General features: G+C 35.9%; 1 protein-coding gene across 2 annotated transcripts; it reads left to right on the forward strand.

The window, feature by feature from the left end:
- Window positions 1-15,954: 15,954 nt before the first annotated feature.
- Window positions 15,955-22,978, forward strand: MLH1 (MUTL-homolog 1). 2 transcript variants are annotated; one of them, XM_089619659.1, is made up of 16 exons: window positions 15,955-16,419; window positions 16,533-16,705; window positions 16,882-16,954; window positions 17,275-17,409; window positions 17,520-17,730; window positions 18,098-18,246; window positions 18,598-18,696; window positions 19,251-19,320; window positions 19,460-19,595; window positions 19,862-19,956; window positions 20,033-20,141; window positions 20,768-20,933; window positions 21,370-21,531; window positions 21,631-21,793; window positions 22,000-22,160; window positions 22,748-22,978. In XM_089619659.1, the coding sequence occupies exons 1-16, from the start codon at window positions 16,159-16,161 to the stop codon at window positions 22,790-22,792; spliced, it is 2,208 nt and encodes a 735-aa protein (XP_089475785.1). In that variant the 5' UTR covers window positions 15,955-16,158; the 3' UTR covers window positions 22,793-22,978. The 2 variants fall into 2 exon arrangements, with proteins under 2 accessions (XP_089475785.1, XP_089475786.1); XM_089619660.1 differs by lacking the exon at window positions 21,370-21,531.
- Window positions 22,979-23,015: the final 37 nt, after the last annotated feature.

The following is a 23,015-nucleotide window of genomic DNA, read 5'->3' on the forward strand; positions in this document are numbered from 1 at the left end:
CATTGCATTTCAGCAATCTTGTACATGAATTCCATATCTATGAGATCTTCATGAGACTTTATTACATCAAATGTACATAAGTAAAAGACTAATACTCTTCTTGTGGGCACCATTGACAACAAACTCCCACTTGACTCAAAGAAGATGTGAGTAGTCATTCATGCCTAATCCCTCCCGATGATGGTCGAAGACCTTGTTCGCTAGGGCCTTAGTGAATGGATCTGCCAGGTTGTCCATCGTTGAGATCTTCTTCACCTCCACGTCTCCGCGCTGCACGATCTCTTGAATCAAATGGTATTTCTTCTCAATATGTTTAGAGCGCTTATGGCTTCGAGGTTCCTTTGAGTTAGAGACAACCCTACTATTATCACAATAAAGGGTCATGGGCTCGTCGACGTTTGGAACGACTTCCAAATACTTAAGGAATTTTCTAAGCCATACAGCCTCCTCGGATGCTTCACAAGCAGCCATATATTCTGCTTCCATTGTGGAGTCAGCAATGCAAGATTGCTTAATACTCATCCACACAACAGCTCCACCATTAAGGATGAACACAGATCCCGAAGTGGATTTCCTGGAATCCTTATCCACTTGAAAATCGGAGTCGGTATATCCCGTCATAGTCAGGTCAGTACCTGAATATGTAAGCATCAAGTTCCTAGTTCTCCGAAGATACTTAAGAACATGCTTAACAGCAATCCAGTGCTCGGGTCCAAGGTTGGATTTTGAAAACGGCTAACCACGCCAACTACGAAGCAGTTATCTGGCCTAGTGCAAAGCATAGCATACATGAGACTTCTAACGGCTGAGGCGTAAGAAATTTTTCTCATGTCCTCAATCTCTTGTGCAGTCTTGGGAGACTGGTCCTTAGAGAGTGAGACTCCATGCCTAAAGGGTGTTTGGCCCTTCTTGGAGTCTTGCATCGAGAAGCGATCCATGATCACATTATCAATATAAGATGCTTGAGAGAGCGACAAAGTCCAATTCTTCCGATTTCGAAAGATTTGGATCCCCAGAATGTACGCAGCTTCTCTTAGATCCTTCATATCAAATTGCTTTGCAAGCCAGATCTTAACCTCAGATAATTTACCCACATCATTACTTATGAGTAATATATCATCGACATACAATACCGGAAACACAATTTTGCCTTTGTGTATTAACTTGTAAATACACGGCTCATCTATTGACTGCTCAAAACCGAAGCTCTTCACAGTTTCATCGAATCTAATATTCCATGACCTAGATGATTGCTTTAATCCATAAATGGACTTAAGTAACTCATAAACCTTGGTCTCTTGACCTTCTTCCACGAAATTGTCTGGTTGAGCCATATAAATGCGCTCGTCAAGATTGCCATTCAGGAATGCAGTCTTGACATCCATTTGCCAGATCTCATAATCGAAAGCTGCAACTATGGATAGAAGTATGCAGATGGATTTAAGCATCATGACTGGAGAGAAGGTTTCTTCATAGTTAATCCCTTCTTTTTGGGTGTAATGCTTTGAACATCTCGACGTTCCCATCCGGACCCCTTTTCTTCTTGTATATCCACTTACACCCTACATGTTTAATCCCTTCGGGAAAGTCTACAAGTTTCCAGACTTTGTTGACATACATCGAGTGCATTTCAACTTTCATGGCGTCAAGCCAAATGTTTGATTCAGAACCAGCCATCGCTTGGCTATAGGAAGCAGGGTCATCCATGTCAGAGACGGCTACGAGAGTATCTCCGTAAGACATGTACCTGTCAAGCTTTTGAGTAGTCCTCCCACTACGTCGAAGTACTACTTGACGAGGTTCTGATGAGTTAGGTTGTGTTTCAGTTGGGGTAAGAACAGTTCTTACAGATTAGTTAGAAGTTTCCTCACCCAACTTTTCTGCAAGCACAATTTTGCTTCTAGGTTTTACATCTTTCATGAAGTCCTCCTCAAGGAAACAAGCGTTCGTGCTAACGAAAGTCTTGTCATCATTGGGACTATAGAATGTGAAACTTTTGGTTTCCTTTGGATATCCAACGAACAGACATAATTCTGACCTACTAGCCAACTTGCTAGTCTTTTACCTTAGCACATGTGCAGGGCAACCCCAAATTCGGATGTGGCCTAGATTTACTTTACGGCCAGTCCATCGTTCATAAGGAGTATCAGGAACTGTTTTTGACGGAACTTGGTTCAGAATGTAAGCGGCTGTTTCGAGGGTGTATCCCCAAAAGGAAAGAGGGAGTGATGAGTAACTCATCATTGATCTAACCATCTCCATTAGAGTTCGGTTCCTTGTCTCTGACACTCCGTTTTGTTAAGGTGTGCCAGGTGTTGTAAGCTGAGAAGCGATACATTCTTCTTTAAGAAAGTCATCGAACTCTCCAGACATATACTCTCCACCTCGATCGGATTGAAGGGTTTTGATATGTTTGCCAGTTTCCTTTTCCACTAAAGCCCTAAAGACCTTAAATACGTTAAAGGTCTCGGATTTGTGTTTGAGAAAATAAACAAAACCGTATCTTGAGTAATCATCGGTGAAGGTAACGAAGTATCCGTATCCTCCTCGTGCATGTGTACTGAGCGGACCACATACATCAGAATGTACAAGTTCCAGCAACTCAATGGCTCTTCGACCCTTAGCTGAGAAAGGTCGCTTAGTCATTTTTCCTTCTATACAAGATTCACAAGTAGGTAGTGAACCTATTGCAGAGGCTTGGAGTGGACCATCCCTCACAAGTCTCTTAATCATGTCTAGACTGATATGACCAAGTCTTAAGTGCCAGAGATATGTTGATTTTATTAGATCGGAGGATTCAGAAAGTTTGATCCTCTTTGGCTCCCTAACTAGATCTTTATCTATTTCAGTGTCTAAAAGAGAAGGTTGTGTGAGATAAATGTAAAAGAGAGCATTCTTCATACATGCATCAGTGACAAAATAATTTAAAAAAGAAATACGAATTCCATTCTTTAGAAACTTTAAACAATAATCTTGCTCAAAAAGTCGAGCAACATATATTAGGTTTTTCTCAAAGGAATGAACATAATAAACATTATTCAAATTTAAAGTGCGGTCTTCAAAAGACAGCGTCACGGATCCCACAACCTTCGCAGACACTAAGCTCCCATCACCCCACTTGAAGCAGAAGTCGCCTTCCTCTAAGCTTTTGCTTTTCCTAAAACCAGCCAAGGAGCAGCAAATATGGTAAGCAGCGGAGTCAAGAATCCACGATGATACATTATCAGCTACTAAGCAAGCTTCGATAACAACTACAATACCTTTTTCCTTAGTTTTGAGGTAGGCAGGACAGTTCCTACGCCAGTGACCAGGCTCATTGCAGTGATGGCACTTATCGTTAGACTTGTCCACCTTCGGAACCTTTGGCGTCTTCTTCTTCTTTTGAACCTTAGGTTGGTTCTTCTTCTCGACCTTGTGAGGTCTCTTCTTAGATCCAGAGGTGGAGGCAATAGCATGTACCTCTCCTTAAGTCCTCTTTTTCTTATTGAGTCCCTCAGCCGTGTGAAGCTCCTTCATAAGCTCGGTAATAGTGTACTCTAGCTTGTTCATGGAGTAGTTCAGCTTGAAGGTATCAAAAGACTCGGGGAGAGTTTCCAAGATCATATCTATTTTGGTCTCCCCATCAATCTCAGATCCAAGGATCTCCATTTCGTTTAGATAACTAATGATCAGCATCATATGATCTCTAACGGAAGTTTCAGCCTTCATGCGATAGTTCATAAACTGTCGGACCGCTTGTTGCCTTTCTTGACGTCCTTGTCCTCCAAACATCTCATGGAGATTGTAGAGCATATCGGTGGTAGTCTCGATGTCATGATGTTGTTGTTGCAACACATTGTTCATTGATGTTAAGATATAGCACCTCGTAATCTCATCGGATCGGAGCCAGGCCGCCAAGCCGTCTTTTTCCTCTTGTGTCGAATCATCATTCGTTTGAGGACAGGGGGTGGTGAGTACCCATTTGTGCTTGTCCACGGTAAGGACGATGTCGAGGTTACGTTTCCAGTCGATGTATTTTTTCCCCTTCGAGTTTGTTCGAGGAAAGGATGGTTGAGAGAGGGTTGAGAGACATTATGCTGAAAAGTTGAAACACGTTTATGATTAGTCTTTTGGTTTATGATTTAAGTTTGTTTAAGTTTTTAGGATGAACAAGACAAGAAAAATCCAAAGGTGTTATGAACGAAATGACACTTTACTCCTTCGAGGGAAGGCCGCAATGAATCTCATTTCATAAGTAAATGACTCATCATTAATGCATAGCCAAGATGTCATTACATCATATTTGACTAGCCACCTTATAAAAAAGTTTGATCACTCACATCCTTTCGCAGGGCCTCGAGGGAGGATTACTAGGGATGAAGTCTAAGTGTGTAACCAACCACTTAGTCCAAAAGATCGACTTTGAAAAACAATCCATCGAGGGGGAGGTCTTGTCTCATTGTCTCACTCTCGGACTTAGCTCATTGAGCAATGATCAGAGCAAAGCGCCGTTGAGTACTCTCATTTAAGAGAGGGCCACGAGGGTGACTCTTAGTCTGGAGACAATTACACTTTTCATTAGTGTTGGGGATCGTGGGTTGTAAACAACAAATATAACCCTCCCACTTAGTTTTTAGAAAAGGCACATCATCTCTAATACATTTCGGAAACATGTTTTCCTAGTGCTTAGAGAGATAGAGTGGACTTCTAGAAAGGAATCCAAGATCTTCATGTTCAAGGAAGAGCAGTGTTAGTGCATAAAGGCACAAGGTACATACTTGGAAATTTTCCTATTTTCTAATCGGGAAAGTGCATGAGGGAAATATGAACTTCAACTCACTCAAACACTTGAAAGTTTGAGATTACACATCTTTATTTTTCGGCTCATCTACGAGGACACCTCCCATTCAAATTTTCAAGAGCATATCGATTTTGAACATATGTGATATAGATATAGTTTTGAAAACATTTTGAAAACTTATATGATTTGGATGACAAAATATTTTCAAGTTTGAAAGTGAATACGGTTTTTCAAAATTCAAACTAGTTTGTAAAAAAATAATTTCAATTAAATTTTCAAAAATAAAAACATTTTAATCTTTCACATTATGTTTATAATCTTATAAAAAAAATTGCTCAATAAAATTTTCTCATTAGAGTTCTATAACTCATGGAGTGGGGTCCGAAATCCGGAATTGAAAAATTCTAAAAAACTGGACTTTCGGAACAGCCACGTACCTCGGAGTAAAATCACCATAACTGGCGGCTCCAACATCCTTTTGACCTAAAACAAATTGCATTGGAAAGAGGATAAACAGATCTTTAATTTGATTCAAGAATCATTAAATTTCAAATTTTGAGCAGAGAGTTATGCCACTTTTACTGTGGGTTTTTCTTGAGCTCGAAGAAAAGAGGAAATAATTAAAGTTCGGACTTGAGTGCAAAAGAATCGAGTGTAACGGAACGTTTTAGAGAGTTGTTAAAGCTTTTATTTGTGTTTTATTAACATGGCAATCACATGGTATAAAAGTAAATAACAACAAACCTAAAACGAAACGAGTAAATAAATGAAACTAGCAAAACAATATAACTAGTCACAAAATTACCCAGAATTTCTCAAACTTTAAAAACACGTTTTTCATTATAAAAAATTAAAAACTTTTAGAATTGATTCTAATGTGTTTTAATAACATCCCAAATTCATAGAAAATCAACATGATTTTTAATTTAAAAGCATGAGCTATTAATTAAAAAAAATCTAAGAAAACAATTCTAACTTGTCAAAAAACGAGTAATCTTTCGAAAACGATTTTCAAGCTCATAGTTTTAATCACATATACATGCTTATCTTTGACCATAGCTCTGATACTATTTGTTGGAATTGATCTAGGGTTAAGAAAATATTTAACGCTTCTAGCAAGCGGCGGAAAATAAAAATTTTCTTTTAAACAAAGTAAAACGATTTTACTAACCTAGACAAAGAGCAAGCACATGTTCTTATTAAAACTATCTAAAAGTGATTACACGTTTACTAACCTTTATGAAGCTTGATCGTTGAGAAACTTGTGGAGGTTGAATCGCTCGTCTCCCCACGCAGCTCGTCTTTCTTCGTTCTTCGAGGACTCGAGTAACCACGAAAGTTTCTATCACATAAATATCTCGAGGTAAGAAGGAATAAGTGTGTGGGCACTTTTAAACACGACGACTCAAGAACAAGTCTTAGAGTCGAAGAGCTAAAATAAACACTAGGTCAAATTTGGACCTAGGTGCCAAAACAAAAACGAAAAGAGTTAGAGAGAGAGAGAGAGAAATGGACCTAGGTCAAATATTACCCTTCTTCCTCTTAAGTCACACGGCCAAGGGTGCTTCTAGAAGGCCTTGGATTTGTTTCCTCTTTTGCTTCCTCTCTTGTCTTGGCCGAATTCTCTCTTTCCATGTAGAGGAAATTTGTTTCCTCTTTTTCTTTTGGCAAGTATCTTCATACATCAATGCACAAAATTGGTCTATCTTTCTTTGGTTTGGACGAGCAAGGGTCTTCTAGAAGGAGCTTCTAGATGTTTCTTCATTTGTTCATGACAACATAAGAAATCCCATTAAGAATTTTCAAGTAAAATTCCATGAAATGAAATTAATCCTCAATGCCCAAATTCATTAAGTTGGCCGTGTGGATCAATTCATTGTCATCATATGACAATATCAAAAAACTTATTTATTGACATTCATTTCGTCTTATGTCCAAAAAGACAAAAAATACTCTTTAGACAATATTCGTAAAACTTGTCTAGTTCTTTTTTTGACTTAGATTCTAGTTTAACTAATCCTACTCGATATGACTTGTGACAGTGAACTCATGGATCCAAATGAACAAAGCTTGAGCTAACATACTTGGACTCAAAAGTTCACAAACCTTTTCCAAGTTTAGCTTAATGTTAACTGACTCCACTAAAGAGTTGACACTGAGAATATTATCCACTGAATATTATCTATGTTTACCCTTCATGAATATCATTATCTAGTCGGGATTTACAAAATTACCATTTTACCATTCTAGCTGTTATTTCCTTAACTCGTTTGTCGCTTGTGAATAAGTTAGAAACAATGTATTGACAAGGAGATAACAAGTCCCATTGATTCATCCAAAAGAGTCATGACTCAATTTGGACACTGGCCTGTTCATTTATTCACATTCCAAGGACCAAAGCATGAGGTGATATACATTGCATTTCAGCAATCTTGTACATGAATTCCATATCTATGAGATCTTCACAAAGTTACTCATGATATCTTCATAACTTAGTACTTCACCAATAGGTCCTGTTCAGAATCACATAGTGAACCCGAACTCTGACTTTCTCAAATGAGAATACGTAAGATATGAAATGACATGTCTCATTTCAGGATCGAGGTAAGCATGATGCAATTCATACGTAGTGACTTCGAGACATAAGAGGTTAAATGGTTTGTTCTTATTCTGTCTCTAGAAGTGCACTGTAAATTCAGTACCTTCAGAAGATACCTAGAAGAACTATAGAGTCTCAAACTCTCAATGTCCCATAACCAGACATCATAGATTTTGCTAACAATTGTACTGAGATCAATAGTCCTTTGATCCTTAGATTGCAAATATATTGTTTTAAGCAAATCATGAAGAGTTTGTTCATGCAAATCTACATTTGTCTCTTCATATGTTGTTAGGTTTGTTTAAGGACTAAAGACTATAGATTATCATAAAGCTTCAAACAGACAATGAAGAATGAATGAATGTTTCAACTTTTATTAATAATTCAGCAGTTACAAGCAAGAGTCTTCGTGAGACTTTATTACATCAAATGTACATAAGTAAAAGACTACTACTCTTCTTGTGGGCACCATTGACAACATTATTTTCCTTAAAAATTTATATTGAAATAAAGAAAGACCATCCAACAAAATGTATATACATATAGTGTGACATTTCGAATTTTCCTTATTACGTTTCCAGCTTTATTCATATGTTGTATTTGAAATATTCCAACATCAATGACAAATTTTGAGGAACATCATACTCAAAAAATCATTTTAGACACACTCGGAAATTGTTTCTAATTTAGGAAGGTCTTGTTTTGAGTCAAACTTTCTATTTTAAGAAAGTTGACTCAAGATAAAAAAGTCAACATTTAATTTTTGATACGATCTCATGTCATGAGATATTTAATTTCATGTTTCATGAATCAATTTCATTAACTCACTTTTAGATGATTTATTATTGAATTTAATCAATAATGTGACACATTTTTTTATCGTGATACATTTACTTCTAGCAATAGCACACTTTTCAAACAACCTTTTGGCATCAAAAGCCAAATTGTTTGACTTATTTCTCTTGGTTTAGCCTATAAGATGATTCTAATAAGACACAATTTGTTTTCTTGAAAGTTGTTTTAATAGGTTGTTGTGTAAGAAACCTTTTGGTGGTGATAAGTTTGTCTTTTCCAATAGCTTGATAAGAACAACTTTATCTTATGCATGATCATGCATAGAACGTATAATAGGACACCCTTTTAGTGTATGGATGTGTAAGGATTTTTGGTGTGTTTCAATAAGGAAAAAAAAATAGAAGAGTGGGAGAGGTAGACATGCACGGTTTGTCCAAGCCATCTAGCACCCAATATTTTCCTATAAATAGACCCCAAGACACTCTCTCCTTTCATCACAAAATTTCCAAAGGTTAGAGAGAAAACAAAGTGAGTTAGAGTGGAGAGAGACAAACCATAGAATATAATATTCATTAGATTTTCTTCTAGAGATCAAGGTGAAGATTAATTCTTGCCCTTTCTTCAAGTCCAAGAGGTTATCATTTTCCCGTCTGAATTCTTTATAATTATAGTTCCTTAGTATGTTCTTGTTTTAGTTTTATTTCCATGTTCCCATCCAACTCTAGAAACTAGAGCCTTACAATGCATGCATGAAATGTTTTATTTTTCTTCAAATCTGCCTTTTAATTTATGTAACTTTGGTAATTAGTTTTTTTTATCACTTCTAAATACTCAAATTGTTAATGGAGTATACCAAAACGAAGCTACATATGTCTTCTTTTGTAATATGTTTTTATATGTATTTTATGTGTTTTATTTCGTTCATAAAAATCCTCTAAATGCACACTGCTAGGGAGATATCCTTAGGACCCGAGAAGTGATGTCATGCTATGGAGTATATTTTTAAACAAGTTGTTGTAATAGTTTTAATTTAAAAGTAATTTTTTTGTAATATATCTATTATGTCTTTTATATATTCCAAAAAGAAATTTCAGAAAATAAGTTTTAAAGAGTTCGAACGAGTACTTTCAATTTTGGGTGCCGAAACTGTTTTCTCACCCAGACAGATTTGTTTAATGAACTTAAAAATAATTCTGGGAACGTTTTACAGATTATTAAATTAGGTTTAATATGGCATTTTAAAGGTACATATGTTATTGTTGTTTTGCAAAAGGAATCACCGATTTCCGATTCACGAGCTATCCGTAATTAACAAAAGTGTAAGTATAGGTCATTCTGAAAATAATTTTTCCAGCAACGTTTTTACAAACTTTCAAATTATATTTTCGATATGCATCATATTTTCCCGAGCCTTAGATCGTTCTTAGAGCTTTAATATTCTTATAGGTCTTTTATCCCTTAAGCTTCGTTTTGTAAGAATATATATAGAAGCTCATAAGTTATTTTCCTATAGGTTCGAGAAAGAGTCGGATTCCTAGCTCGAGTGCTAAGTATCTTGAAACGGAGAGGTGAGTTCATCTCACTACAATGCAAATTAGTTCAAAATAATATCATGTGAAAGTATTATTTAATTTTATGGATGTGTATTATTTTATTACTATATGCATGTTAGATTACATTATTATGTTTCCAAGTTTATCTTACCATATTTGTGAACTATGTTTAATATGTATTAAAGTTTTTTTATCCAAGAATTTCCAAGTATGCTTTAGACTTATTTTATTTCATGAACTTTACCATGCAAGTGATTTAATATATAAGTATGCAAGTGAGAACACTAAGTAGGTGACGTATCGGCCTACGCCAGAGTAGGTTTTTGCGACCCACCTCGTAGACGTTTATGTCTCGATAAGGTGAGTCGTACATGTTCAGGGAGGGCGGAATCAATGTTTGGCCGCATTGTTTCCATAAGCCTCGGTGCGCACGATACGATACGATCACTAAGGGTCCTAGAATGAATCAAGTAACAAGATACATATCACGTTGATAATAAGACTTAATAAAACTTTATAATATTTATTTATTATTATGTAGAAAAATGTTTTGTGAGTTTTACATGAATTTCACTGAGCTTTAGCTCACATGTTTGTATATGTTTTTCATTGTTCGCATTGTAGGACATGTGCAAGGTAAATGACTTTGAGTTGGGATCGTGGTGGCGACAAGAGTAAAGGGTGGGGATGGATACCGCTACACTAATTAAAACGTTTTCTGCTGCCAAGTTATTATGATAATCGTGTTAATCACGTTCCTTTATATTTATAACATCTTGAAGACAAATAATTATTTTAGTTATGAAGAAATAATTTATGTACTTATTCATATTATAATACTCTAGAGTTAAAGTATTTAGTTAAGAATAAATATTTGTTTCAGTTCTAGTTTTTCGAAGAAAAAAAATTATTTACAACTATGAAATGAAATTTCAAGCTTCTATGATTAGATAACGACTTAAAAAAATCGGGTCGTTACATATAGAGTTTATAAATAATTTTAATTTCCTCTTCTACTTTCTTTTAAATTTTTTATTATTCTCTGGTTCACCATTTTTCATCTTAAAAATGGAGTTTATAATTTTGAGTGTGTAATTTTGAGTTTATAAGAGCAAGTCCAATGCTAGAGTTGCCAACTTTTGACACATCACCAAAATAATATTATTTAATTATATCTCTCTTTCACATCATTAAGTTGTCAACTTTTAACAAAATCACTCCAATGCATTAACTTTAAAAGTTGCCGACCATGATTCTTTTATTGTTTATAATTTATTTATAATTTAGATTCATATGATAAATTTAAAAATAAATTTAATTAATTAATATAATAGATTGCACAAAAAATAGACTCATATAATAATAATTTTTTTTTATTAAAATAACATAACATTTTTTTGAGAAAATCATAACATTCAAAACTTAATAAAATTAGTCTTAATATAAGTACACATGTATTCATGATCCTTCTTTTGCTCTGGAGTCATTTGTGATGTGTCAACAATTAAATAATCCATATACTGCTTCATCATACTATTTTTCCTCCTTTATCCTACTATTTTCCTCCCCTGGCTCTTATCTCCGCCAATTTCTCCAATGTTGCTGCTTTGTGTGCTTGAGCTTCTAAAAATGCGCCATTAATATCTTCTTTGTCTTTGGTGAATTGCATTCCATTTAAGCTCATCCTTCAACAATCTCCAACAATAATCAAGCATAAAAGTAGAGTTATTATTTTCTGACCTATGCATTTGATGCGCATTCTCCATAATTAGCTCATCTGACCAACCACTACGGTGTGCTTGTTGTACTTGTTTATAACACCCATTAAAACGTGTCACCTTTTGACTCAGCTTTGTCCAATGATCTTTGCACTGTTTTTCTGATCTATGTTGCTCTTTTTTTGGACGATCTTTGTTGAAGTAGTCTTCAATCCGATTCCAAAAACTTGTTGACGTTTGGTCATTCCCAATGACGGCATCTTTAGACGTATTAAGCCATCTACTTATGAGAAGTACGTTTGCTTCTTGGCTCCATTTCACGTTTTGTTTTCCTCTACGACTCGACCCTTCTTCATGTTGCGTCACCATGGTTTCCAATCCTTCTGCGATAGGTGTAGTTAGACTTTCGGAGACGGTGTGGATGGTGTTTGTCGGGAGGTGTTTTGTAGGCATATGGTGATGAGGATTGTGGAGTGGAGCCAAAATTTAAGGTAGGGAAAGAAGACATAGAAAATTGAAAATTTGGGTGCATAAAGTTTGGAGGTAGACAATTTGGGGAATTTTGTGAGAGTTGAGAATATGAAAAATTGAGATTTTGGAAGTTTGTAGATGAAGAATTAGGAGAATTGTGATAATCCATTTAAGCAAGTAGAGGATGAGGTGATGTTTGAAAGAATTGTGAGAAGGGTGAGTTGAAATGGAAATGATATGCTCCTTTATATAGGATACGAGTAGTGTAATATGGAGACACAAGTCATTGGAAGTATGACAAAAGTAAATATGGTGGTTAGGAGTGGTGTAGTATGATGAACATCTCTTATTTGGAATATGGAAAAATTAAACATGGTGGATGAGAATTGTGTGTAATATGGAGAGCAATATTTTTATTAAATAAAGACAACATCTTTTTTATTAAATAAAGACATTTTAACTAGAATTGACAACAACATATCAAGGTTAAATACCTAATTAGAATTGACTCCAAAACGAGACCAAATATGCTCTACCAAGTCCGCCTGCGAATTAAGGTGCGTGACTCTGTTGCGATTTTTTCGTACGCAAGTGCATGTACTCGCTCAAGTAGTAAAGTTCGTAAGTACGAGTCGATCCCACGAGGAAAATGTTTAATTAAATTGACAAGATTACTAGCACGAATTGAACCCGATGATTGTGATGGTTATCAAAACGAACGAAAATTAAAAACAATTAAAAAACGATAGATTAGATAATGAGAAAGCAAGACCTATGGCTTCACAAGTTATTCCTATGGTTTGGCTTCGGAAATTAAGCACAAAACACACACTCTTATGTTTGCTAATCACGCTCACGATAATGGTAATCTAAAATTTCTCTCGAACATCTACGAATCTAAACCTATGCCGAGATATCTTCTCTCGATCTCAACCCCTAAAAACAACGGCTAGCATTAAAAACAAGAATGTTCACATGACTCCGAAACAGCCTATAGCTATTTCTAGCCTAGGAATGTATCCCGGTAAATTAATCCTTGTGCACGACTAACCTAATCTCTTCCGAGCATCAAGCAATCTTAATATCATGAACAGGGTAGCTAATCGAATTCAAGCATTACACACGCAATTAAAATAAACAAACATGATAGAGCATATGAATATTAATTTGACATGATTGAATCCATAACCATATTCCTAACTCGTTACACCATAGCCCTTAATGAATTTAGTGCATGATTGAATGGAAAATAAACGGAAATGAATATAAAGCAATCATGACTAAAAACTGAATTATATTAATAAAAACGGGAGTTCCAAAGATTAAGAGAATAGAGATAAAAGCTGTGAATGGTGAAAACAAAATTGTGGCGACGATGATCCTCTCTGAACGCTTCTTCTCTCCCGGGAATTTTTGCGGCCGAATGAAAAAAAAAACTAAAAATAAAAGCAAAGATATGTTTCTAAATAAACTAAAGTCTTTTTGTAGGTTTCCTAGGTTTTTCGGAGCTCATATGGGCCGTCAGATCGCATCCAACGGCTTGGATTACAATTAAAACGCGTGACAAAAAACGTGGGAATCGGGGCCTGTGCACCGCACACATCTTCCCGTGCATTGCACAGGTCTTCTGGGCAGCCTGTGCACCGCACACCCAACGCATAGGGTGAACGCACAGGGCTGTGCACCGCACAGGGCAAACGCACATGACTCTGGAAGTTTGTGCATTGCTTGGTTCACCTTAAACCACCTATCTTGAGCTCCGGGTGTTGGAATTGAGATCCGAAAGATGTTCTGAACTCCTTGCGATTCCCCCATCGTCCTCGGATGCTCTATTTGTCATTTTGAACTTCAAAACTTTGAAAATTAAGAAAAATACTCCAAAACACATGAGAATGCTCTCAAACTAACTTCTTTTCACTTCCGAAAGTACAAACAAACACGTTTATAACGCGCTTATCAGACTCTATCGTGAATTTATGCATTTTTCTTAAGCATGGTTTGAAAATCAGAAATAGGTCCGTGTAATACTTTAATCGTTGGGGTGCAGGCAGAATCTTCGTCATAATTAATGTTAAGCATTCCTTCATATGTATCTCATTCGTCATCAACAATAATATTGTGCAATATAATGCACGCATACATAATATCTTTAAGAACATCTCTTTGCCAAAAATGTGGCGGTCCTCTGACAATGGAAAATCGAGATTGAAGTACTCCGAACGCCCGCTCCACATCTTTGTGTACTGCTTCTTGGCATCGTGCAAATAATTTTATTTTCTCTCCTTGAGGCAATGGGATAGTTTTAACAAACGTACCCCACTATGGATATATACCATCTGCTAGCTAATAATCGTTGTTGTATTGTGTACCATTTACGATAAAATTGAACTCGTGGAGCTTGCCCTTGTAAGATGTCGGTGAACAATGGCGATTGATTTAACACGTTGAGATCATTGTTGGATCCCGGCACGCCAAAAAATGCATGCCAAATCCAAAGATCTGCTTTGAGCATATCATTGGAATGTTGTAATCACCTCGTGTGAATTGACCTTTCCATGCAACAAGACAATTCTTCCACTCCCAATGCATACAATCAATGCTTCCCAACATAACAGGAAATCCGCGTGCCTCCCCCATTTGAAGTAACTGACGAACGTCGTCACCATTGGGCCTTCGCAGGTACTGGTCACCAAAAATTTCATTCACTGCTCGAACAAAATTGACAAGGCACTCGATAGCCGTACTTTCACCAATTCAAACATATTCATGCTCTATAAGCCAACATTCGAATAGCTGCAGTGCACTTCTGTAGCGATGAAAGCCTTTTTCTCCCTATTGCGTCTCTCTGCATCTGGAAATACGTCGAATGAACACCAAAGGCATGCCCTATGCGTTTGAATACATGTCTACGCATTCGAATTATCCGAAATTGATCTTCCGAGTACACTGGTTTATCCGAAAAGTAATCTTCGAACAAACGTTGATGTCATTCTTCACGACGCCTATCCATGTACGCTCTCTTACTTTTTTGTTTTCTTGAGCTACCACCAAGAATGACATCTTTGTAGTACATTTCATCAGATGCGTCTGTACATTCCGCTATAATAGTTTGACGAATCCATATTTTTGTGTAAAATATTATGATAAAAATATAGTAAAATGTAATGTATATAAGAGATAAGTTTAGGGAAAAATATATTAGAGAAGATGAGAATGTGATTTTATTTTGTAGAGATGGTATCATATATATAGTACTAATATATATATTATTAAATTGAATAACAATTCCCTAAAATTGGAAATATGAGAATGGTTGGAAACATATACAAATTTGGGAATATACAAAAAAGATAATTGAAAAGTATGAAACTATTTAAAATTATGTAAAAAATGGGACTCTGGACGTGTAAAGAATTGAAAATGTAAAAAAAAAAAAAAAATAGACGAATGAGGTATAGCATGTATAGTTGAGAAGTTGGAAGTTCATAATTTATTTCAATTTTTTTATTAAAAAAGTAAAATAGTGAATATTTTTTTGTTTTGATAAGAATAGTACATCTTTTCAATAAATGTTTTCTTGTGTGTACTAGCAATTGGGAGTATATTACTTCATAAAGAATAAGACAATTTTCATTAAATGCTTCTTGTACATGAACTAGTCAATGCAATAGAGATTGAAATAAGACAAAATACATAGTTGGTAGTTGAGAGTTTTATAATATTTTTTATTAAAAAATAAAATAATACTAAATTTTTTCACTTGGCATCGGTGCTAAAATAAGCAACAGTATCAAATTTACTCTCTTTTTCATACTAATTTTAATGGGTAGGCAAACAATAAATGTCATCAATGTCACTTTTTTGTAACTAAAGTTGCCACGTATCAAAGATGCTATGTGGAAGGACTTAAAACCTCTAAAATATCATTGTTTATATATAAAAAAAACTAATATTACTATGATAATATTTATATATATATATATATATATATATTTTATTTTATATGATATATTTTCATATTAGCACCCTTTCAAAATATTTTTATTTCATCTAGCCCCTTCATCATTGTTGGAGAGGTTGCCTGTTATGAAAGATTTCGCGCTAGAAAGCCCTCTCTGGCGGCGGTTTTTGTTCCCCTAAAACAACACTCTTTCATCAACTCTCTCTCACTCTCTCTTTCTCAAGCACACACAAAAAAAAAAAACCTACTTTCTCCCTCTCGATAATCTTAAAGATCCTGCGATGGAAGAGGAAGCCATGGAAGTCGAAGTATCACCGGAAGAAGAAGAGAGAGAGAATCGGAAAGAGCTTCCGAAAATCCGCCGTCTGGAAGAGTCAGTGGTGAACCGAATCGCCGCGGGAGAGGTCATCCAACGCCCAGTCTCCGCCATTAAAGAGCTCGTCGAGAACAGCCTCGACGCTCGCTCCTCCTCCGTCAGCGTCACCGTCAAGGACGGCGGTCTCAAGCTCATTCAGGTCTCCGACGACGGTCACGGAATCCGAGTCAGTCTCTCTCTCTATCTATCTCTTCTCTCTCTCTTTATGCTTTCACTCGGCAGCCAAACAGGAAATGGAATCGAAAATTTCAAGTCTTTGTATTTGTATGTGTTTTAAAGTACGAGGACTTGCCAATACTGTGCGAGAGGCACACGACGTCAAAGCTGTCGGCATTTGAGGACTTGCAGTCAATCAAATCGATGGGATTTCGAGGCGAAGCGTTGGCGAGCATGACCTATGTTGGCCATGTCACTGTCACCACTATCACGGAAGGTCAATTGCATGGTTATAGGTAAAGGATTTTTGTATACTTTTTAGATTGATACATTCGGAATCATGTCAAGGCGTTTGGACTAAGTTCTTTATAGAGAAACTGTGGATGCTGATTAATATATGAATTTGAGAGTTGTTGCATTTTGCAAGTAACGATAAAGATTGTGTTATGCTGCCTCTGTTTCGAGGTTTCAGGGCATCTTATAAAGATGGAGTCATGGAAGGCGAGCCAAAGGCGTGCGCTGCCGTGAAAGGAACTCAGATAATGGTAGGGACCAGAAAATTTGGCCATAGCCTAATAAAAAGTAGACTGAGCAAAAAAAAAAAAAAGAAAAAAAAAGAAGAGCGGTTACTTTTAGAATTTTAGAATTGAATGTTTAAAATATACCATATGATTCGAATATATGTTTCTAAAAACGCTTCCAGATGAACTGAAGCAGTCTATTTATTGAAATGTTAATGAACTTAGTGATGTTTTTCTTGGTTATTTAGTTATACTATTGGGTGTTTTTACGAGTATATTGTTTTATCTTAATGCAATGCATGGTTAGGTTCACCAATTGTGATATTCTTTGTATGTATTAATAGGTTGAGAATCTATTCTATAATATGGCTGCTAGGAAGAAGACGCTGCAAAATTCCGCCGATGATTACTCGAAGATTGTAGACTTGCTAAGCCGCTTTGCCATTCATCATACTAATGTTAGTTTTTCTTGCAGAAAGGTGAGTCTCTGGCTGGTTATTTCTATTTGACTTCTACTTAACCTTCAGTTAGTTTGGAGATTCGAATAGAATCGTGGTTCGATTTCTCTCTTTCATTGATTATAAATCAGTTTGGAGCGCCCCGAGCAGATGTCCACTCTGTTGGCACGCCTTCAAGAATCGATGCTATCCGGTCAGTTTATGGAGTCTCAGTTGCTCAAAATCTGATGAAGGTTGAAGCTTCAGACGACGATCCATCTACTTCAGTTTTTAAGATGGATGGCCTCATATCCACTTGCAACTTTGTTGCAAAGAAGACAACAATGGTCCTTTTTATTAATGGTAATTGATTTCCTTATTGCTTAAAATGAGTAAAAAGTGTAAGAATTTTATGTCTCAATATCTCCTATCACATGGATCGTTTTGCTAATGCATAGTTGATATTTGAAGGTGGTATTTTGACTATTTTCAACACTTAATGTATACATTTCCAGTATCGAGAGCTAATGTATATACTTAATGTATACTTTATTTTGTATTCTTGTAGTATTATTATGGGTACAATGAGTTGAGACATTGAATACTTACCCAGAAAACATGTGATATGTAAATTTCATACGAAAACCGAATGTGTGTTTTAAAGAGCAGAAAATATGTATTTTTTCTTCTTCTACAACATTCTAATTTGAGTTTTTATATATGAGTACAGATAGATTGGTTGAATGGACTGCTTTAAAAAGATCCCTCGAAATAGTTTATTCTGCAACGTTGCCGAAAGCTTCAAAACCCTACATATATATGTCGATTGTGCTACCACCTGAGCATGTTGACGTGAATGTTCACCCGACAAAAAGAGAGGTATGAGCTTGTACTTTTCTTTGAATTTTTCAAGTGAAACCTTTTGTGTGCTGAAGAGCATTGTGGGTATTATTGTACACGGATCGTGTCTATTTGAGTGCCCATATATTTCCCTTTAGTACTCTATTATGTGTTGCAACACATTTGTAACTAGGTGATGCCCTGGGCCCGAGGCATGGACTTATATAATTAATATCATATATGTGATTCAACAAATGATGCAAAAATGTCAGAATGCCAGAACCCTGAGAGTGTCAGGCTTGTAACTTTATAATTTGGTAGGGGAAAAGTTGAAGAACTATCTATATTGTTTTGCTTTGGTTCTACATTGAAGGATATGGGGATGTGCAGGTTAGCCTTTTGAATCAGGAAGCCATAATTGAGAAGATACAATCTGTGGTTGAGTCAAAGTTGAGGAACTCCAATGACACAAGGACATTTCAAGAACAGGTAATTTTGTATCTCAGTCGTCTATTTCACATTCAACGCCTTCTATTATTTTCTAGTATTGAGGTGAAAGATTCTTACTCTTATCCTATGTCTTGAACTCTGTTCCTGGTATCCTTTTGATACGCGGCATTTTTTTTTTACTCTCTTGTTAAATTTAAGTTCATAGATACTTAGGTGTCAAACACATATGCTACATTCGTTTGTCCAATCCTCTATACCATGGTTTCCACTTGTTGACATGTTCAGCACAATAGCCAGTGATAAACCTTCGTAAGATTGCGCTTAGAATATTCTATTAGCTTTATATTAGCAAATAAAGTTAACAAATATTACCTATGGAAAGATGTCAGTTTTTTCATAGAAAAAAAGGTCTGAGGTTTGAAATGGATTTTGAAAAGCGCCACCGAATAATTTGGTATATTTTATATTGGAGGCGGAAGTTCCTTTCTTAGATGGTGTATTATATTTCTACTTGGATTTTTATTTCATATTTTATTAATCTAATTCTTGAATGAGGCTTTGTTCTTGGCTCTCATTTGGGTAACATATGACAGACAATTGAGCCGTTTTCATCTAGTCAGGATATTTCAGTCAAGAGTCCAGTTCTTAATCCCTCACCATCTGGTAATTTAATCTTCTTTCGTTATTTCAACGTGCACAAACTTTGGTGCTTGTTACTTTATGACTACTAGATCGAGTAAAGTTGCTTGATTCTCGGCATTGTACGTATACTTATAGTTACATATTTTGGTAACACGGATAGGGTCAAAGCCGCTGAAGATTCCAGTGAACAAAATGGTTAGAACGGATTCATCAGACCCTGCTGGAAGGTTGCACGCTTACATGCAAGCCAAGCCCCATAAACATCTAGAAGGGAATTCTAGTCTGACGACAGTTAGGTAGAGTTGCTTGCTAAGTTCACATTGGAACATTTGGATTCAAAAGATAGATTACCTTGAAGAACAATAAATTTAAGTTCAATGAGAGAAAGTGGATGTACTTTTCAGATTTACTGTGGAACTTTCACATATCATCTTGTCTTTCCAAATACTAATCAGGGGCCATTATGTTTGCCCGTGCTTCGCATTACAAGTGGCTTAATCTCGAAAACCAGTTTCTCCTTTTCCCTATAATTACCAATTATCTAAAAGGTCAGCACATGTAGGTCATCTGTAAGACAAAGAAGGAACCCCAAGGAAACCGCAGACCTCACCAGCATACAGGAGCTTATTGATGAGATAGACAACAATACTCATTCAGGTGATTCTCTTAGTAAATTCTTGCATGGTCTAGAAGGAAATGCCTCTAATTTACATTTATATATTTATTTCTGTAGGTATGATGGACATTGTTGGAAACTGCACATATATTGGAATGGCGGACGATGTTTTTGCTCTGCTTCAGCATGATACCCATCTCTATCTGGCGAATGTTGTGAACTTAAGGTAGGGGTTCTCTCAATATCTACTCTGTGTGGGCTTGTAATCCTGTTTATAATATGTCATTTTTTAAACTAGCTTGTTGTTTATCAATTTTATAAGCAATGACAAAGTAGTGATCGATCAAGAAGAACCGGGTGATTTGAGAGACCCTCTGCCTCACATACTCACTCTAGTCATGACCCTGCAAACGTAATAAACTCAGACACCACACTGCCAGCTAGGAAAATTAGGCAGTTTATTACACTGCAAATAAAAGCAAATGATGACATAATATTGGTGATGCTCCTAAATTGGCTTTGATTTTCTGATCCATTAGTCTCTTCCTTTTCTTTCTTTTTTCCTCTTTGTTCTCCTTCTGGGGTTTCTGTTCCTTTGGTAACAAGTAAACGGATTATCAGGTTTACTTGTATCAAGTTCTTAGTTACTGAAGTTTTTGAGTCCGTTTGTTTGTTTTCAGCAAGGATGTGATTGGAGATATTTGTAACACGAACTCCATGCAGAGTTGTGAAGTATGGCTATTAATATAGATACACCACTTGGAAATTCTCTGAAAGTTTAAGAGGTTGATTTATCCGATTTTTGTCTATCTAATTCGTTCGCTATAATTATTCTTGTAATTTTTCTTACAGCAAAGAGCTCATGTACCAGCAAGCTTTGCGCCGGTTTGCCCATTTTGATGCAATTCAACTAAGCGATCCTGCATCTCTGAAGGAATTAATTTTGTTGGCTCTCAAAGAAGAGGATATAGAATCTGGATTCCAGGAGCGTGAGGAATTGAAAGAAAAGATAGCAGAAGTAAGTTTTTATCCCGGTTGACTGTTTTTCTTGATTTCAGACGTTTTCTTGCAGAACCTTTACCATTCAATTCAGTTTAATTCAGGTAATTTAATTAACGAGTCCTGAACTAGCATCAAAATTGGTGAAGTGAAACAAGACAAAAATGAGAATCTTTAATTGGGTACAAATTTTAACTTTCTAATATAAATATTTTTAAAATTTTATCAAACCACGGTGTTCAGTTCTTTATTGTCAACCATTGTTGGTGATTTTATTTTTGTTCAAGAGAATTAGTTAAATATTATCATATTATATCTGTCATACACTTTTTTTTTTTTTTGTGTGTAAATTTGGCTAACGCCTCTATTAATACAAGTAGTTATTGTTTAAAAAAAAATATATATTTCATAAATATCTATGTTTATTTCTAATTAAAGTCACTAATTTACTCCAGATTAACACAGAACTACTCAAGCAAAAGTCTGAACTGCTAGAGGAATACTTCTGCATTCGTCTCGATGCACATGGGAATTTATCTAGGCTTCCAGTCATACTTGACCAATACACACCTGACATGGATCGTGTCCCTGAATTCGTGCTTTGTTTGGGAAATGATGTGCGTTTTATCCATTCGATATTGGAATGGCTATAGAATGATTATCTTTAAGGTAAGTTGAGTATTTTGTGAAAAAAATTTATCTGTTCATTACTTCAGGTGGATTGGGAAAACGAAAAGAATTGCTTTCAAGCCATTTCAGCTGCTCTAGGAAATTTCTATGCTATGCATCCTCCTGTGTTGCCCAACCCATCTGGTGATGGTTTGAAATTTTATGAAAAGAAACAATCGAAGAATCTTGGAGAAACAGAAAACCCTTCAGGTGAAAAACGCATGGCTGATTTGCTTCCTGCTGATTTCATATCCCTTATCGAACTGGCAGTTCTAATGTTTTGAATTATTGATCGTGGATTTGGAGCTTGCTGACATGTTGTATCAAAGGCAATTCCATTTTCAATCTGAAATGTGTCTTTCTTTTGTCATTCTTATTTTAATTTTGTTTCTGCTCTCTTTTTCTATCTGCCACAGGAGCTGATTTAATGGAAACCGAAATTGAACATGAATTGGTAGCCGAGGCAGAAACTGCTTGGGCACATCGTGAATGGTCAATCCAGCATATCTTGTTTCCAGCCATGAGACTCTTTCTCAAACCGCCAACGTGTATGGCTACAAATGGAACTTTCGTGCGTGTAAGTTCTCTCTCTGCATGAAAAAAATACATCACCGATTTGAATTTTCGAGCTATCCAATTGAAACCGAAATTTTGTCTGCATGCTGGGAGAGGAGAATCGGGATTTCTAGTTTTTTTTTTTTTTAAATTATATATACGTAGGAAGGTTTTCTTGTTCAAAACTGTCTTGTCTTTACAAGAAACATATATATTTTTTTTTACTCGGTCGAGTCTTTAGCGTAATAGATAGATTTTGGATCAAATGAGCACTTTGTTGAACCTTTGGCCTAAATACCATGGGAAAATTACCTTCAGGTACCTTTCGTGGATATTGCTCTTCCTTGGGTAGGTAGGCCACAGAGGTCCTTATCTTTGAAAAAGAAAAATGGACAATTAAAGGTTCTGTCTTTGCTACAGTTAATCATGAAATCCGCACTCATTGTATCGTTTAAAATTAATGCTTATCTGTATCCTAGTACAGCATAGTGTCTCACCGTGAGTTGTGACCTAGGAAGTTTTTAAACGTGTAAAACATGTCGTTTTGTCAATTCGTTTATGTTAAAAAGCAATGTGGCCATCATTTCTTGTGTGTATTCCTGATAACAGGTTGCTTCACTGGAAAAGCTTTACAGGATCTTCGAACGATGCTAACGTCTTCCAACGAGAATAGTTTAAGATTGAACATACTCTACCTGATTTTTCAATATCCGTGCATGACAGGAAATAGGAAATATTAACCTTTTCAGTGGCATGTAGATTCAGGTGGTGGCGATAATGTTTGTAAATCAGACTTTTAGCTTGGAATTTTTAATATAAAGGTTGATTTGAGTTTGATTATCGGTCCTTAGATATGAACAGGTTACATACTTTGTTC

The sequence above is a fragment of the Urtica dioica genome, chromosome 7, assembly GCF_054948205.1.
Source record: "Urtica dioica subsp. dioica isolate 48M chromosome 7, U.dioica_male_clone48M_v1_H2, whole genome shotgun sequence".
NCBI lineage: Eukaryota > Viridiplantae > Streptophyta > Magnoliopsida > Rosales > Urticaceae > Urtica > Urtica dioica.